General features: G+C 41.8%; 1 protein-coding gene across 4 annotated transcripts in view; it reads right to left on the bottom strand.

The window, feature by feature from the left end:
* Positions 1–10,110: 10,110 nt before the first annotated feature.
* Positions 10,111–18,336, bottom strand: part of SULF1 (sulfatase 1) — a gene marked incomplete at both ends in the record, with an annotated part of 72,243 nt that continues 64,017 nt past the window's right edge. For all 4 annotated transcript variants that reach the window (XM_082858859.1, XM_082858860.1, XM_082858861.1 and 1 more), the window contains one exon: positions 10,111–10,281. In XM_082858859.1, coding sequence (XP_082714985.1) covers positions 10,251–10,281 — 31 coding nt within the window. The remainder of the gene's footprint in view (positions 10,282–18,336) is intronic.

Genomic DNA, 18,336 nt, shown 5'->3' with positions numbered 1-18,336 from the left:
TAGCAGATAGATATCAAAATACTGCATAATTCCAGAATTGCCTAGACTGCAGTTTTGCTAATTCTGTTAATACAGACTGGTAGATATCCTTTACACACACATATTGGCATTTCCTCTTTCACGGAACGGAAGGGAGTGCCATGGCTGGTAAGGCGAAGTTCGTGGCCTCGCGCACTTTATCTTTTCTGTCTTCTCTCCTTTCCTTACCTTCCAGGATGCTGCTGGGATCTGTCCCAGACTTCTTGCCACATAGGAGTCAGATCTGTGTATGTCTGAAGAGGTTATTTTAAGCACTTCGTTTTTACTCAGCCCTAGGAAGGGTCAGATATGACGAAAACCCTCCCTGGGTATTTGCTTTTGCAACATTAAAAAATAAATGCCTCGGTGCTAAAAGTATTTGACGATGCATGCTCACCGCAACAATGCACCACTGAATTCACAGTATTTCACTGATAAGGGGCGGCATGTGCTTTGCTTTTGGAAATCTGAAGAACTACTCGGAAAACAAGCGCTTATCACTCTCGTTACTACAGTTAATCCATGAACTTTACACTGCAAAAATGGAGTGTAAGGGTGAATACTTTTCTACGGAAAACTCAGCGCTTTTGATATTTATTTAAGCAAGAATAATCAGATGCTACAAAGAATTTCAGAGAGAGGGGAAAATTTATTTCAGATAATCTTTTCCTATTTCTTCTCCAAAAAAACCTTACGCCCATGTAAGGTGTTTTTAATATTGAGGTTTTGAAGGTGTTGTCTTTTTCTGGTATACTGTTACATAGTAAAATTGAAGGAGAAGATATTATTGAAAACTAAAGTAATTGCAGGGACATTTTAAACCAAAGGGGTGAGCAAAACAAGTTTAAAATTTGTATGTAGAAATGAAAACTAAGGATAATTGGTAAGGTATTATAGTGGGCATTTTTCTTAAAATACATACCTCTACCCCAAATATTAATCTAGAAACATGAAACAGGCAGGTCAGCCTCTAACTCTTTAGTTAAAGGAAATGTAATACTGTGTCAAATAAACTGGCATTAGGATCCTAGTGGAGTGTGTGTTCAGCGTGTGTGTTTTTGTGTGTAGGGCTGTGCTTGTGATGAAAGGCTGTTTTGAGTTGTTGCGTAAAGGAGTTTGATTTTGTGATTTTTAAAATGAATATTTATTTGGAGACCTCTTAGGGTAATGAGAAAGATGTATAATTCCTGTGTTTAATGCAATCTATTGTCAATGTACTAATAAACCTTGGTTTATAACATCTTGAATACTTGGTCATTGAAAGTTCAGAAAAAAAGTAAAAAAAAAAAAAAGAATAAAGTGTGTTGGATTGAAATTAGTTTGTCTCTTAGGATTTTTGTTGTTTGAAGAGATGAAGAAGTAATGATGTGAGTGTTTTCTCCCACTATAAAGACACAGGGGTTTAATGGGATTAAATGGGCCTCAGCTTACTCTGGAAAATGGCAGTCATGCACTCCTTATGTAACTGATAACTGCCTTGAAGCCAAGTGTCCCACGTGGGATAAGACGACAGTTTCAGAAGTCTGCAGTAGCACATTTTCCATTGAGTTAGCAAAGAGAATAATAATATTTCACCACTTACCTATGTAAATTCAAACAGAATTTGGGGTTACAGAACTATATGCCTTGAATATGGTTCGTGTTAGTCAGGATAGGCTAAGTTATGCTTAAATAACATGCCAACCCCCACATCTCAGTGGCCTCATAGCACAAAAGTTTATTTCTCATTTATGGGACATTTCTGTGTGGGTCTGTTCCACAGAGTCCCTCAGGGACCCAGGCTGACGAGACTTCCCCATCTTGGAAGTTGCCCCATTCAGGGTTGGTTTTGGTTGCTGAGGCAAAGAGCCCAGGGAAAAGCAGAAGTCCTTTTCTCTTTCTCAGCCTGGAAGTGACACATGTCAAACCGCATTAGTCTGAACTAGTGCCATGTTCCTGCCTAACTCCTGGGATCCTGGGAGTGTCGGGGAGCAGATGGTGGGCATTTGATGGGTATTCTTCTTTGCCACGCTGTTGATCGTGATAAGTTAAGGATAAAATTGGTAACCCAAGGGAAAGTCTCAAGCCTAAAAAAGAATGATTTCCAAAGGAGTGAATATCAAAACTTGATCAACAAAGCAGTTAAAGGCTCCCTTTCCCCAGTCTCTACTGAATAGCAAGCTAGTCATTGCTCAAGGGGCCCAGGAGCTGGCCTGTGACTGGAGGAAGAACTTGTGGTCAGACCCCAACCAAGGAGAAAAAGCGCTGGATTTTGAGGTCTTGTCTGACGGCCAGCAGAGTTTTCTAAGTACACTGGCATCTAAAACTTTTGAGTGAGAGGCGGAAGGAGCTGAAGGAGCCATGGAAATAACAGCATGACTCATGGACTGAAGTGCAAAGTGGTTATATTTAGAACCAGCTTCGGGCACTCTATAGGCGGAAAGCAGGGCGATTGATTTCCATTTCTCACTCCATCACTCCCTTGCACACCTAAACCAAAAGGTCACAGTGGCCCGAGATACATGGATAATTGGAGGGAGCGTGTGCTTCTGTGCTGACTTCTGGGTAAAGCTTTCTTTTCCTCCGTGGCTTCGTGCATTTAACAAGGCAGCCATTTATGTAAAAAGCAAATAGTAACCCCTGCCCAAGTCTACCATCTTCTCTTCAGTTATGTGTGCAATTTAAGCCAAAGGATTCTCTTGAATCTCTTCAGTATCGCACACTTTCAAGGGAGAGGCAGAGCCTTTCCGGAATTTGTGCCATTTGAAGTGGACACATGAGAAAACGGTTTCTCTTTAAGAAATGAAGAGAGCAGAAAGGTTATGAAGGTGGCCACTCATCTTCCCTGCTTTAGCCCCAGCCTTGGTAAAACCTCAGCAATTTTAAGAGCTGTTAAAAAACATCCAGTGCCTTTCTTCTTTTTAAAATTGTCAGCGAGGCAGAGATGGCCTCTGTTGCTTCAGTGTAGGGGAGCCAGAAAACATTTTTAATTGCACGGAGTCATTGGAAATCAAGGAGACCAATATTCGGTGCTCACTCTAGAATTTAAACGTCAAAGTCTGATGCAATTCCAACTCATAGTACCAATATAAATCAGTGGAAAGCTAAACTGTTCTTTGGCTCGCTGGAATGGCTAAGATCCTAGGCTCTGAAGAAAGCGCGAAAACTTGCCACGGATCAAGTTCTAGATGTTTTCTTGTCGAAATGATAGTGCTGCTACTTTAGAAATCAATGTAAATGGCAGCTTTGCCAAGGGCCCGGGTCCTGGCGCCCAGCAAAGAGGTCTTTAGTTGCACTAGAGTGACACCTAATGGTCATTATGGAAAACACAGGCTGTAATCTCGGCCCTTTCAGCTCCTGGGTTTGATTTAGGAGCTCCTAGTGACCGGATACATATCAGGGTTGTACGGTGGATGACATCTCCTCTTTGGATGAAACCTTTTAGTGGTTGTGTCCACTCTAGCTCTGGGTCACCTGTGCTGTTGAGGCTAGGAGGTGAGGTAACGTGGGGGAAGAGGTTTGCGGCGGGGAGGATGCAGATTCTGGAGTCCTGGGATGCCCACCTGTGCGGGGAGCTAGAAACTCAGAACAGAAGGTAGATACCTTCACTCACCACTTCCTTTTGCCAGCAGAAAAGTGAAGCGACGCTGAGCGCAAAAAACCCTCAACATTTGTCGTTTCCTTGTCCCCCAACCTTCTGCAGTGCTTTCCCTAACACCAGGGAGCAGGGACACCCTAGTCCCAACAGGAGCAATCTAATTTTTGAAAGTCATTCTCTCTGCTTACTTCGTACAGCAACAGGCGCGCTATCAGCCCAAAGTATTAGGCTGGGGACGTCCCCAAAGTCCACCACACAACTTAGAGGAAGGTGAGTTGTCTAGACCAGCATGAACTACTGTTCTACTGTCCACATTAGGTAAGTTTCTTGGTCAGAAATGGGGGAAGGAACCTATATGGGAAAAGAATCTAAGAAAGAGTGGATACATGTATAAGCGTAACTGATTCACTGTGCTGTACCACTGAAACTAACACAACACTGCAAATCAACTATACTCCAATAACGTTTATTAAAGGGACTTCCCTGGTGGTGCAGTGGTTAAGAATCCGCCTGCCAACCTGCAGGGGACTCGGGTTCGAGCCCTGGTCCGGGAAGATCCCACGTGCCGCGGAGCAACTAAGCCCGTGTGCCACAACTACTGAGTCTGCGCTCTAGAGCCCATACGCGGCAACTACTGAGCCCGTGCGCCATAACTACTGAAGCCCGCGCGCCTAGAGCCCGTGCTCTGCAACAAGAGAAGCCACCGCAATGAGAAGCCCGCGCACCGCAGTGAAGAGTAGCCCCCACTTGCCGCAACTAGAGAAAGCCCGCGCGCAGCAACGAAGACCCAATGCAACCAAAAATAAATAAATAAAATAAATAATTTTATCTTAAAAAATTGAAAAATTTATTAAAAGTTGAAAAATTTATTAAAAAAAGAAATGGGGGAAAGAGCAAGGTATAAATGTGGCCAATTCTTCTCACTCCCTTGGCCCCAGACTTGGTACAACAGCAGTGTTTTCTTACCCGGGGAAGAGTGTAAAATGCACAAGATATTATGTCCAGGAAAGTTTACATGGAAGGAAAAGGTAAAATTTGAAAAGGCAGGGGAATGAAAGATGGATGAGATTAAGGTGGAGAATGGGGTTATGGCCCAGGAGGGTAGATGAAAAGTTAGAGAAAAATTTAGACCTGGGAAGGTGCTACTTATCCGGGGGAAGCTGGTAGTGAGAGGTTGGTGGAGAGCGGAACAAGTGGGTGGATGGAAGGAGGAAGCTTCTGGAGGGGACAAAAATCACTGGAGATTTCTGAGCAGAAGGCTGAGATCTGAGCCATGGCAGTGAGTGTGAATGTGTTAGAGACGGAGGGGCAGGAGGTGGGAAAGGGGCTTAGGCAGCTCTTACAGCTTTTGCTGCAGCCTCTATAGGAAGTCACAGGGGTCTAATAAACACTAGGGTAGAAAGGAGGGAGGGAGTGAGGGAGGGAGGCATGGGGTTAAACAGAAGGAAAAGTGGCCAAGAAGTAGGGAAGGGAGGGGAAACAGGGAAGCAGGGAGGGGGAGAGGAGGAAAGGCAGGGAAGAGGCTTTTTCTAACATCACCCACCCTGCCCCTTCAAGGGAGGGCACAAACCCAAAGAAGAATTCCTGCCAGAACAGGTCGCTGTTGTTAATATAAGGGAAAGGAACACTGAAAGCCACTTTTGTGAAGATGATAAAATACCGGAGGATTTGAAGATTAGAAAATTCAACCCTGTGTGTTAACTTTGTAACATTTACAAACAATTTTTAAAATAATTTTTTATTTTTGTAAAAAAATAACTTTTTTATTCTAAGAAAAAATAAATTTTTCATTTGAGTTGATTAAAAACAAGAAAAAAGGAAGTCATGAGGCCTTAATGAACCAGGGTGGTGGACCATACTGAGGTATTAACTTCCTTAGGTATTTTAATTATCCATCAAAAATCTTTCTTTTCTATTAAATTTTGAAAATCTCAAGCAGAACTGGACTAATTTAGGGGAATTGAGGACCTTCTTATATCTGAGATCAAATCAGCTCTAAAGCAAATCCTAAAAAAGAAGCATTTAAAAATCTTTTTTAGAAGGTCAACATGTGTAGGTATGTCTGGCTTGGGGTGGGAGTGTGAAAGTGTGAAGTATTCATTCCTTCTCTCTTAACCAAAATTCCCTGCAGATGCTACCATCACAAGAATTTTTTTGGTGGTGGTATCTTAGTTCCCCAACCAGGGATTTAATCTGAGCCACAGCAGTGAGAGCATTGAGTCCTAACCACTGGACTGCCAGGGAATTTCCAGGATTGTTTTTAAAAAAGAAGGCTGGGAGGAGCCTCAGAGATGATCTCATTTGCATATGGCAAATAGGTTTTGTCTTGCATGCCAACGCCAGTTCGGCAGTGTTGATAGTAGCTGGCTGCATTGAGGATTCTAAGGATAAAAATGCTCTGGCTTAATGGAGAATTGTCCCGAAGAATTAGCACTGTCTTCCCTGGGCACATTTTGGGAAAAGCAGCACATATGCTATGCATTTGCCATCCTTGATTCAAACCTCTTATTTTATAGTCAAAGAAGCTGTGTTTGAGAGGTTATGTAACTTTTCCAAGCTCACACAGATAGGAAAAACTAGAGTGTGCAGTGAAGTTAGTCTTGTCTAATTTCATGTCCGTTGTTCTTTCCACTATTTGTTACCAAATGCGGTCCCACTGTGGCCTCTCTTTTCACTAATTTGGGGTGTGTGTGTGTGTGCGTGCACACGTGCGCCCATGGGTCTTGGAATGGAGAAAGTGGAGAGGACTGGCCCTCACTTCTGCTAAATCTCTTTCTCTTCTAACTCTGTGGGGAATGCACAGATGGGAATCAGCTCTGCCCTTCTGGGCATCAGCTTCCTCAGGGATCAAATGAGACCCAGTGGCCAGCCAATCTCTAAGGGCCCTTTGAGATCTGAAATAGTCTCTCTCGTACCCTTTACACAGAGTAGCTACTCCAGGAATAGTTATTGAACTACGATGGAATTCCCTCCAGGATAGCAGCATTTGACCTATTCACATTTTATAGGAAAGGAACAAGGAGGGAGGCACTGTGATGTGTCTTCGGACAACACTATTATCTGGGATTCTTCTCTCGATGAAACTGTGGTGTTATGGACTGAACTGTGTCCCCTCAAAATTCATATATTGAAGTCCTAATCCCCTGTGTGACTACATCTGGAGAGAGGACCTTTAAAGAGGTAAAGTTAAACGAGGTCCTAAGGGTAGAGCCCTGATCCGACCTATATGACTAGTGTTTTTATCAGAAGAGACCCCCGAGATGGGTATGCACAGAGAAAAAGGCCATGTGAGGACACAGGAGAAAGTGGCCCTCTGCCGGCCAAGGAGAGAGGCCTCTCGAGAAACCAAACCTGCTGAGAGCTTGGCCTTGGACTTCTGGCCTCCAGAACCGTGAGAAAATAAATTTCTGTTGTTTAAGCCACCCAGCCTGTGGTATTCTGTTATGGCAGCCCTACCAAACTAATACAGATGGTTTCCTTAATTATCCAAGGATGGAACTGGCGATCCCAAAGTCCTTTGCTTTTTTCCTTTATTATTAGCCTTCTGAGCTCTGGACATTTCAGGCTGTTAGCGTCTCTATCTGAAGGGGACAAAGCTCCTCAGGAGATCTGGAGCAGAAGGAAGTGCATGGAATTTGTCAATCAGAACACTTGAGGTTTTGGAAGGTGGCGAGGTCTCCAGCAAAATTCATGGTCCCCAAAGAACCCAAACTTCCTTCGGAGGGGGCTGGGGGTCCTGTCCTCTTGCTTTTGAAAAACTACATTTTTGCTTCCCAGGACTGGCGACATGATTTGCAGGTTCAGTGAAAAAATGGAAACATGGAGTCCCTCGTTCAAAAACGATGGAGTATTTCAAGACGGCAGCAGTAGAGAATTAACCCAGTGCTGGCCCTGTGCAAGCTGCCCACATGCCTGCCCGGGAAGCGGCCCTCAGGTTGCCTCTGCCACATACCACCGGACAGCAATGAGGCAAATCCATGCGGAAACCATTAATCTGAGAGTGTTCTATAACACACTGACTTTGGATCAATTTTACAAGTAAGGCTAATGTTTAATCACGTATTGGTACATTGAGATCAGGACTCCAGTTTACTTGCAAGGAATGAGTATACCAAAAAACTGGGTTGGGGGCTTCCCTGGTGGCGCAGTGGTTGAGAGTCCACCTGCTGATGCAGGGGACACGGGTTCGTGCCCCGGTCCGGGAAGATCCCACATGCCGCGGAGCGGCTGGGCCCGTGAGCCATGGCCGCTGAGCCTGCGCGTCCGGAGCCTGTGCCCCGCAATGGGAGAGGCCACAACAGTGAGAGGCCCGTGTAACGCAAAAAAAAAAAAAAAACTTGGTTAAGTTCATTTCGCTGAAACAGGTAAAGTTTAAACACCTTTTATTTCAAGAAATAGTGCTTCTAGACTTTCCTGAAGCCAGAATTGTTCTATAAAAGTATCACAGAATATTACACAAGATTAAAAAACACAGTATGCTTCCTAATAACTTGAAACCTTTTTACAAAGCACATCATTCATGACCATAAATATGTTTCATCTGTCATTCAGCCGGTGACACACACATCTGATAAAGAGCTAGTTAATTTTAACATATGTACAGAGTCTATGATAAAGACTTAAAGTTATCAAAAGATTCAACTATAACATATTAAATTTCTTTAAAAGAGTTCACCTTAAACACGTAAAGGAAACATAATTTACCTATGCATTTGAATCATCTAAAAATAAAACAAAAATTACTGTTAAGCTAAAAAAAAAAAACTTCTTGGGAAGTTGGCTAGGATACTGGTAACTTTCAATGAGGTAATAATCGTTTTGCTGGTATTTAAACATCTAATACATGACAAGAATATTTTCAAGAACACAGAATTTCAAAAGCAGTTTTGAATTATGCTTTAAAAAAATCAGAACCTAGTGAAGGCCTCAACAATAATCATACAACACATACGGTGCATTTAAATTATGAAACATTCATGAGTTTGTTTTACTGAAAGAGTTCCTTATATAAATTCATCACTAGATATATTTTCTTAACACTTAAGCTTATTAGCCAAGTCAAGAAAACAAAACAAAGATGAAAAAAAAGTCTTCAGTCCTTTTATGCTGTTAAGAAAATAATAAAAATTTAGCAATTTTAAGCATATGATGAACACTTTGAGGCTAGGCACAGAGTAAGCAGGCAATCTTTGTTTTGTTCATTTATTTTTACTGCCCACATCCTTAGCCACGCCTTTCTGTTAATCAGTTTTAGCAAGTAGAGGTAAAACACATGCATTATTTTCTGGCAAAAGCGTATGTTGAACAATATGTGGTCCATACTGTGTGTCACCCTTGGGGGTCCATTTTCCTTTGTCACACTGAGAGCAAAGCAGTGAGACTGGCACGTCTGGAAAAAAAATAAGACTAACCAAATAGACATGGCATTCCGATCTCAAAGAGCGAAATCACTGAGCTAAAAACGAGGGCCTTGAAAAATTCCAGTGGTTAAAAATGAATCAAAACCACGCTTTGCAGGCCGTGGAAAATGGATTGAGATTTCACCGATGATGTCAAGTTTCAGAAACTCAGAAAGGCACAATTCTAGCCATCTTGGTTGGATAACATTTATATACTCATGTCCCTACAACTTTCAAAAGATAATACTGTTTTAGTACCCCCCAAACAATCAAAACCCTACAAATCCACCTGTCTTTCTACTCTGGACGAATAGCGACTTAGGACGGAGTCCCTGGTCGCGTACCGCTCGCATGCGCACTTGACTTCCGCTGCACGGGTGTACCCGGGGGAGGACCCGGGGGAGTTTGGAATGTCGGTTGTCATGATTGCCTTTATTAGTTTACTAAGAAAAAGTTAAAAAAAAAATACTGTGTTTAGGGTAAGGTAACATGGCATCTAATCAGAGGAGACTGGAAAGGAGGCACCGCCTTCCGGGCTCTGTAAGTCCCGCCTCCTGTGACTCTTCTCCACCTGGTCTGACATCCCGTCTTGGCTGCAGGAGGAAATAGGCTGCTCCTACTGATGGACGCTTTGATCCCGATGAATGGAGTCAACATCAGGATGCGCGGTAAGATGCAGCCGAACTTCCGAAGCATCTTCTCTTGGAGGACCATCCTGGGGAAGTCCCTTCTGGTGCCTGGGCCCGGGCTGCACCAGCTCCGTCGTCGTGCCGTCGCCGCTGAAATCAGTTTCAAGAAGATCGATCCCTTCCTGCTCCAACCGCTTGTCAGTTTTATGATTTCTCCAGTGTTCAGAATTCAAACGATTAACTTCGGGCATGTCGTTATTCCATTCAAGTTTACTCTCTGGGCTGAATGTTGGTCGGTTGGAATGCAGGGTGGGAAGGTCAGCCGGCAAGGTCAAAGGAGGTGCTTCCCCAACCCTATGCCTCAGGTCTTCATCTGACTCTGCTGGTGCCGAGAGCTCAGCGGACACAGCCAGGAACCCATCACTTCGAGCACTTTTAGTCTTATTTGCTTTATTTTGCTCATGGTGACTGTTCAACAGTGCAAATACTCTATCTGCAGCCTTCAAGTAATTAGTCCAGTCAACCAGACTAAGTCTATAGTTTGGTCTGTCCTCGTAGATGCTTCCATTCACACTGTATAGATCCTCCAGGCCTTGCCAGTTGACGTCTGCAGTGAGACTGGGCTGACTAACCTTCCCATCCGTCCCATAACTGTCCTCTGTGAAAAGAGAGGAAGGTGGATCCTTAGTGGAGAAAAGATTTCCTACTTATTGGCTAAATAACTTACATTGTTTTTGCGGTACAAGTCAATTTGAAGTAAAACACTAAAAAGTATGTTTCCCTAGTAATTTGTTGTCAAGGAGGGGCCTAAGGTTACAAAAGTGACTGAATGATAATGAAATTTGGAAAGAAGATCGAATGAGTGAGAATGGCTGGTACTGGAAATACACTGGTATTACCGGTTGGGGGGCTTACGTTTTACTCCTGGCTCTACTCAAGTCTCCTGTGCAATCAAGAAGTCAAGTGAATGAGTCTCTCTGAGTCTTGGTCCCTCATCTGCCACATGTGGGAATAGTCGTGTGATAAAACCTTTACTACTTATAGGGCTGCTGGATGAACGCCCTGGTGGCGCAGTGATTGGGAATCCACCTGCCGATGCAGGGGTCACGGGTTCGTGCCCCGGTCCGGGAAGATCCTACATGCCGCGGAGCGGCTAGGCCCGTGAGCCAAGGCCACTGAGCCTGCGCGTCCGGAGCCTGTGCTCCGCAACGGGAGAGGCCACAACAGTGGGAGGCCCGCGTACCGCAAAAAAACAAAAACAAAAAAAGTCAAAGTAATTTAATGTAATAGGCAACGCTTAGTAAGATATTTTTATTTTATATTCCCTGACAGTATAAAAACACATTTGAATGCAATTAAACTCTTCACAGTAAATGGATCTATTTCTTTGATTGCTTTTTTGCCCTAAAAGTTCTATCCTTTAGATAAATCAATCATTGAGTGGTTTTTCACAGCATGCAAAGAATACACCAGCTTTCTCTCTCTCTCGGATTTTTCTACATCACTAAGATGACTATAGTTCTGCAGAAAACAACAGCTTTTCTCTAGGTGCGCCCAAGAATGCAATGAACTACCCACAAAGCAATACAGATTAGCAGGAAGAGTGCGTAAAACTATACAAAACCCACACCCTTAGTATAACCAGAAGATAGAGAATTCTAGAATCTTCAAATCACCTGTAAGTGAAAAAAAGTTAATACCAAATCCCAGTAGAGCTGTATGCCACACTTTGGGCACCAGCCCTGGGAAGACTGCATACAAGAGAAAAGAAGAAAGAGAGAATGAAGTCAAAAATGGATTTGAAACCATTGCTGGAAAGAATGTTAACCTGAAGTATAAAACACGGTAGAGTCTTGGTAAATCGCGGTACTGACAATGAGGAAAAGACCTAGAAGGGCACATGAATCGAGGTGGCAGTCTTGAAAGGCACCATTTCAGGGAGAAAAGGAGACAAAGGAAGAGAGAAACAGCCTTTGGAAACTGGCGATAAAGGAAAAAGGAAGCCAAAGGGGGGAAATTTCAGGTCCTGCAAGAAAAAGAGAGAAACAAAGAAATTCGAGGACACACAACCTCTTACAATCCCATCCCCCAATAATAAGAAAATAAAAAAGTAAAAAGAAAGTATACTTGGTTACACAGAAAAGGATCTTCTTAAACTAGACATCTTGTAAATACTGGAAGTCCATGAAATTAATAGAAGCAGTCTAAATATAAACAATATTATTTGAAGAGAAAATAGAAAATAAGAATAAAAAGTCTACCATCTTATGAAAATGCCCCTGCCAAAATAAATGTGAAGACAACCACAGCGTAACACTGCTAAGTAAATTGAATCTTCTCAATCAAGCATCCAAGGATGTAAAAGTCACCTTAAATCAGAAATTAAAGTAGGAAGCAAGGATCATATATTCAGTCAAGCTCTCCTTCAACTATCAAGGCTACAGAAAGACAGATTCAAACATGTAAGGGTGCAGAGAATACTGCACACATCAGTTCATCTTGAGCAGTCTCCTAGAGGATGAGTTTCATTCAACCAAGAAATCACTGGGGAAACTCCAGCAAAAGGATTGATGGTGAGCATTTAACACATTTATCAGATCCAGGAGTAAACCAAAATTAATGAGGTAGAGAACAGAAAAAAAATGACATATCTAATTAATAAATCAAAATCCTGGTTCTTTAAAAAAAAGGATCAAAACAGATAGTCATTAGCTTACCTAATTAAGAAAAAGGGGAGAAATTTCAAATATACAAAATAGAAAATAACAAGGGAGAAATAATCATTGAAATACACAAAACTTAAAACACAAGCAACTATGTTGCAGACATTAAAGTGAACAGATTGGAAAACCTAGATGAAACACATAATTGTCTAGGAAAATACATTTTATTGAAATTGACCCAATAGAGATAGAAAGCTTACACAGAACAATTTCCAAAGAAGGAAAAGAAAGGTTTATGACCTTTATATAAGTTTATAAGAACTACTATAGGAAATTTCTATCAGTCTTGTAAGAATTACACTACAAAGAAGCACCAGGTCTCTATGATTTCACAGGAGAATTTTACTAAACCCTCAAGGAAAAGAGAATCTCAGTGCTCTACAATCTGTTCCAGAGCATAGAAGATCGAAGAACACTTTCAAACTTTTTAACGAAGCAAGTATAACATTGTTAGCTGTGGTAGGCAGAATAGTGGACTCACCCCCCAAAGATGTCCACATTCCTAATCCCTGGAAACTGGGTATGTTGCCTTACATGGCAAAATGGACTTTGCAGATGCGAATTAAGTTATGGATTTTGAGATTGGGGGGGTGGGTTATCCTGGAGCAGCCAGGTGGGGCCGATGTAATCCCAAAGGTCCTTTTTAGAAAAAAGGGAGGCAGGAGAGTCAGAGAAAATGTGACCTCGGAAGCAAAGGGGTGTGTATGTTGGTGGGGGTGGGGTAGAGGTAGGTATCGAGATTTGAAGACGCTACATTTTCAGCTTTGAAGATGGAGGAAAGGGCCATGAACAAGGAGTGCAGGCAGCTTCTAGAAGCTGGGAAAAGCAAGGAAATGGATTCTTCCCTAGAGCCCCCAGAAGGAACGTAGACCAGCTGACACCTTGATTCTAGCCCAGTGAAACCCATTTCAGACTTCTGACTTCTAGAAAAGTCAGAGAATAAATCTGTGTTGCTTTAAGGCACTGGGGTAATTAGTTATAAGAGTAATAGGAAACCAGTACAATACCTAAAAAGAGAATGTTAGCATAAACAGAAAGACAATTTCAGACTGAAATCATTTATTAAGATGATGCAAAAACCCTAAATAATAGTGAAGAGAATTCAATATTATATTAAGAAAATAACACATGATGACCTACTGCAATGGAAAGTTGGTTCATTCTTAGCAAGTCTATTAATACAATATACCATATTAGTAGATCTAAAGAGAAAAATGATCTGCATGTCTCCATAGATGCTGAAAAGGCTTTTGACAAATTCAACACTCATTATTGATAAAAACACTAAAAAAAGAATGGATGGCTATTTCCCTAACGTCATAAAAATGTAAATATCTTAGTCCTAAACATGCTTCTCACTTCATGGGAAATCCTGAAAGTCTTTTCATTAAGAACAGGGACAAGGTCACATTGTCCTGAAAGCATTAGTTTATCCAATTAGATAAATCAATCGAAGACACACAAGTGGGAAAAGAAGCAAAGCTATCTGTACTTGCAAATGTATGGTAGTGTATCTGGAAGATCCAAGAAAATCCATGACAAAGTTAACTCAAAAAAAAAAAATTTTAAAGGTAGCAGGATGTAAAGTTAATATATGGAAACCAACAGCCCTCATATCCACAAACAATAATCAAGTAGAGGTTTTAAGGATGGAGGAAAACCCTGTTTACAATAGTAACAAAGAAGATAAAGTACTTATAAATAAACTTAATAAGAATGTGCAAAACCTTTAAGAAAATACTTTTAAAAGCTCCTGAAAGACCCATAAGTATACTTAGCCAGATGGAAAGATGTCCTTTGCTCTTGGACAGAAGACTCAGCATCATAAAGATATAAATTCTTCCCAATAGCTAATACTTTATAATAACTATAAATGGAGTATAACCTTTAAAAACTGTGAATCACTATAATGTATGCCTGTAACTTACATGATATTGTATATCAACTATACTTCAATAAAAACTAAAGAATTCTTCCTGATAATTCTTTCAGAAATCAGACAGAAAAATGGTCAAAGACATAACCAGATAATATACAAAATATGTAAAGTGTCCTTTGAACTTTCAAAAATATGTGCAACTCTGCTCATAATAAGAGCAATACAAATTAAAACCATACTGACATACCCTTTCTTTCTTATTTGATTGGAAAAAAATTAAAAAGCCTGACAGCTGTCAAAAGTAAACACTGTCATACATTGATGATGGGAATGTAACCCTTATGGAAGAGAATTTGGCAATATTTAATACATCCACATATGCATTTACCTGTTGATACAGTAACCCCACCAATTCATGACTAGGAATTTACTCTGAAGATATTCTCAACAACATGAAATTGCACTTGCACAAGGCCCTTTATTGCAGTACTATTTGTAATTGTAAAATATGAAAATAACTGAATAATACATAAAAGAGCAGTTGAATAAATTATGCTTTTTGCAGTTTTGACTTTGGAGCTAGGTGAAGGCATTACATACTAAAAACCAAAATCAAATGAATAATGATGAAGATAAAAAGAACCTAAAATGGAACACAAACAAATAAACAAACCTTACTTTATTTCAAATGAATAACATAACCATAATCAAAGAGGGCGGGGCACAGAACAAGCCCAGATAACTTTGAACGTAGCACTGTTTTTTGTTAATCAAAAGAGAAACAATTGAAAAACACACTGAACTCCAGACAGCAGGTTTGTTTTTGCAGTAGTGTGATTTAGCAATTCTGAAATTGCTCTCTGTGTACCGGCAGCATTTAACAAATGACTTAATCCACTGGGGATAATGGAAACTGGATTTCAGTGCCTAGCTGTCCCTCCGCGGCACACTTCTTTTCAGGGTGCAAACTGCACAGCAGCACCCAGGGCTCCTGGCCCTGACCCACACCTCTAACAGCCCTGACACAGGTCCCCTCTTCGTCTTAGGAAGCCGACCTCACCTCCAGCCCCTTGAACTCCAAACCCTGGCTTTGACCCATCTCTTGGTCTAGTGCCTTAAACAGAAAAGTTCAACAGTGCTAGCAAGGCAGCTTGAAAAGAAAACGGAGCCCTGAGATGTGACTGAGAGAAGAGACCCGGGGGCAGCTTCCTTAGGACAACACAGAGCAGGGCAGTGAAGGCTGTGTTTTTCCTTTCTGATCTCAAGAGGTTTGGATGGTTCAGAAAATGCATTCGTGTGCTGAACTCTGGGCTGCCAATGAGTGATGATGGAGATGGCGTTGTTGTTGATGAATATCTTTTTGTGTTTCTTATAAAATACAGTAGCATTCTTTTATCACTCATTACCCCCTTTCACATACCGCTTTCTTCATGTGAATCTTTTGGGCCCCCATATTATACCTGACTAATAATACCCATCATCATTGGGGCTTGCTATGTTAGGCTCTGTTCTCAGCTTCTGACTAGTGAGGCTGGGATTTGAACCCAAGGCAGGGTGGCTTCAGTGTCTGTGCTCTAACCACAGTACTTTGCAGCCTCTAACACACAGCTATGCCACCCGTAACTGTCTACAAGGAACGCACTGTGGCCACAGGGGCAAATTAGTCAAAACAACCAAAAGCGGTTCCTTAAAAGCTAAAGGACCCAGTGATCCCATTCCTGGGCATATATTTGGAGAAAACTCTAATTTGAAAAAATACATGCACGCCCATGTTCATAGCAACACTATTTACAATAGCCAAGACATGGAAGCAACCTAAATGTCCATCGACAGAGGAATGGATAAAGAAGATACGGTACATATATACAATGGAATACTACTCAGCCACAAAAAAGAATGAAATAATGCCATTTGCAGCAACATGGATGGACCTAGAGATTATCATACTAAGTGAAGTAAGTCAGATAGAGAAAGTCAAATACCATAAGATATCATTTATATGTGAAATCTAAAAAAGATACAAATGAACTTGTTTACAAAACAGAAACAGACTCACAGACATAGAAAACAAACTTATGGTTACCAAACGGGAAAGACGGAGGGGAGGGATAAATTAGGAGTATGGAATTAACAGAAACACACTACTATATATAAAATAGATAATCAACAGGGCCTACTGTGTAGCACAGGGGACTCTACTTAATATTCTGTAATAACCTATATGGGAAAAGAATCTGAAAAAGAATATATGTATATACATGCATAAAACTGAAACACTTTGCTGTACACCAGAAACTAACACAGCATTGTAAACCAACTATACTTCAATAAAAAGAAAAAGTCGACTTTACATTTGGAAAAAACAAACAAGCAAAAGCAATGTGGACAGAAGCATGGTCGCTGAGGGTGGGCACGGCGTGTCCTGCTGGCCTGCAGGGCGTGGGACGAAAGGGGCAGGAAGCAGCCATGCCAGCCTTAGGCGGCCAAGAAGTGACCGTGACCGCCAGCAGCTCATCAAAGGGTAGTGGCATCTGCTCTCACAGGCAATGGGAAAAATAAACGCCCCATCAACCTGTGGATCTGATTCTATTTTGCAACACAGAACTTATTACTTTCAACTCAAGCCAGCAATTATTTCCTGAGTAGAATGGGGGCCACTTTACTGAGCTGTGTCCCTACTCTGAGCTTGTCCTAACCGGGAAAGTGACCAGTGGGAATAAGCAAAGCATTTCAGCTGCCCTGCCTCATGGACCTCCCACGCCAAAAAAAAAAAAAAAAAGGAAATTGAACAGGGAACAGACTGGCTTTTAAAAGACCTTCTAAATAAGCCTAAGGATTAATTTTCGAAAATTCACAAAACTGAAGGCAGTTTACAAACTCTTCTGTAGTCAGTCTCGTACAAAGTACATTTTCTAAAATATTCTTGAATTTTCAAATTCCAAATTCTTCAGGTGTGATTGTTCTCATTTTTCTCAAAGGCTTTTGTAATCAAATTGCATGATTCAAAATGCATTTTAATTAGTTTCCTAAAATAAATAAATAAATAAAAATCTTAAAGAATCGAAGCTTCCAAAAACCCATTAGCGGTGCCGTCACGGGAGGGCTGTGGGCTGGTAAACTGGGACGGCAGTTTTTTCGGCCTTTCCACATCTGTTGCCTTTCAATCCAACAGGATGCAGTGGACGGGGGGAGCACATCAAGCACTGCCTTTGGGTGTCCAGTGAGAGCCCAGGTCTGACAGGTCGATGCCCTCCTGTTTCGTCATTTCCTGCCTACGATGTGGATGGCAGCTGAAAGGTACTTTGCCTCATAGATTATGAAATGGTGGAGTCTGAAAATGCCAGTCATTCTGAGTTAAAAAGGATCCTTAGATTTGTCCATTGGTAAGGAATTTAGAAGAAAAAACAAAACAAGACAGGTAACACGAGGTTACCCTGCACACACACGTTCACTGGCCACATTACCAGGGAAGGGACGCCATGCCCTCAACAACTAAAGCTACCAAGGGTTTGCCCAAACGACCCCAGAAAGGATGCATTTGGCACCCTTTAGTGATGGTGGTGACAGGGATCAGGGTAGGGGGAGTCCCAGATCCTGCCCTTTACTCATGACTGGAGTGCAGTGAGCCATTCTTCATCTCAAAGCTGTCCAAGAATGGCTCGGTGAGGAAGAACTCTCTTCCTCAGCTCTGACCAGTGTGTCTTAAGTAAGCTGTTAATACCCTTTTCCCTCTGTCATGACAGAAATAAAAGAGGGCCAGACGGAAAATCCCGCAGCTGTAGAACTGAGTGCATCATAAAATAACTTAAGTCAGTATCTAGTGTGAGGTCCACTGAAAATGCCCCACTTCAGAAATGTCTTAACGGGACCCCCGGGAAGCAGGTAGATCAGTCCTGGGGTGTGAGATGTTACCTTGTCAGCCCACAGCCTGGGGGAGACCCACGTAAGAGGGGGCTGTCCTGCTCTGTCTTACGTGTGCTGGTGCGGGGTACAAAGGGTGGGTGCGGAGGCAGAGTGAGGAAAGGAAAGGAGAAAGACAAGAGGGGAGAGAAAAAGAAGAGCTAGAGAGACCATTATCAAGGATCCTCAAAAGTCCAGCTTTCTCTGTCTT

The sequence above is a fragment of the Leucopleurus acutus genome, assembly GCF_964270905.1.
Source record: "Leucopleurus acutus genome assembly, chromosome: 17".
NCBI classification, from domain to species: Eukaryota; Metazoa; Chordata; class Mammalia; order Artiodactyla; family Delphinidae; genus Leucopleurus; species Leucopleurus acutus.
Note: the sequence above shows the minus strand (reverse complement) of the source record. Positions and strands in the feature narration are given on the sequence as shown.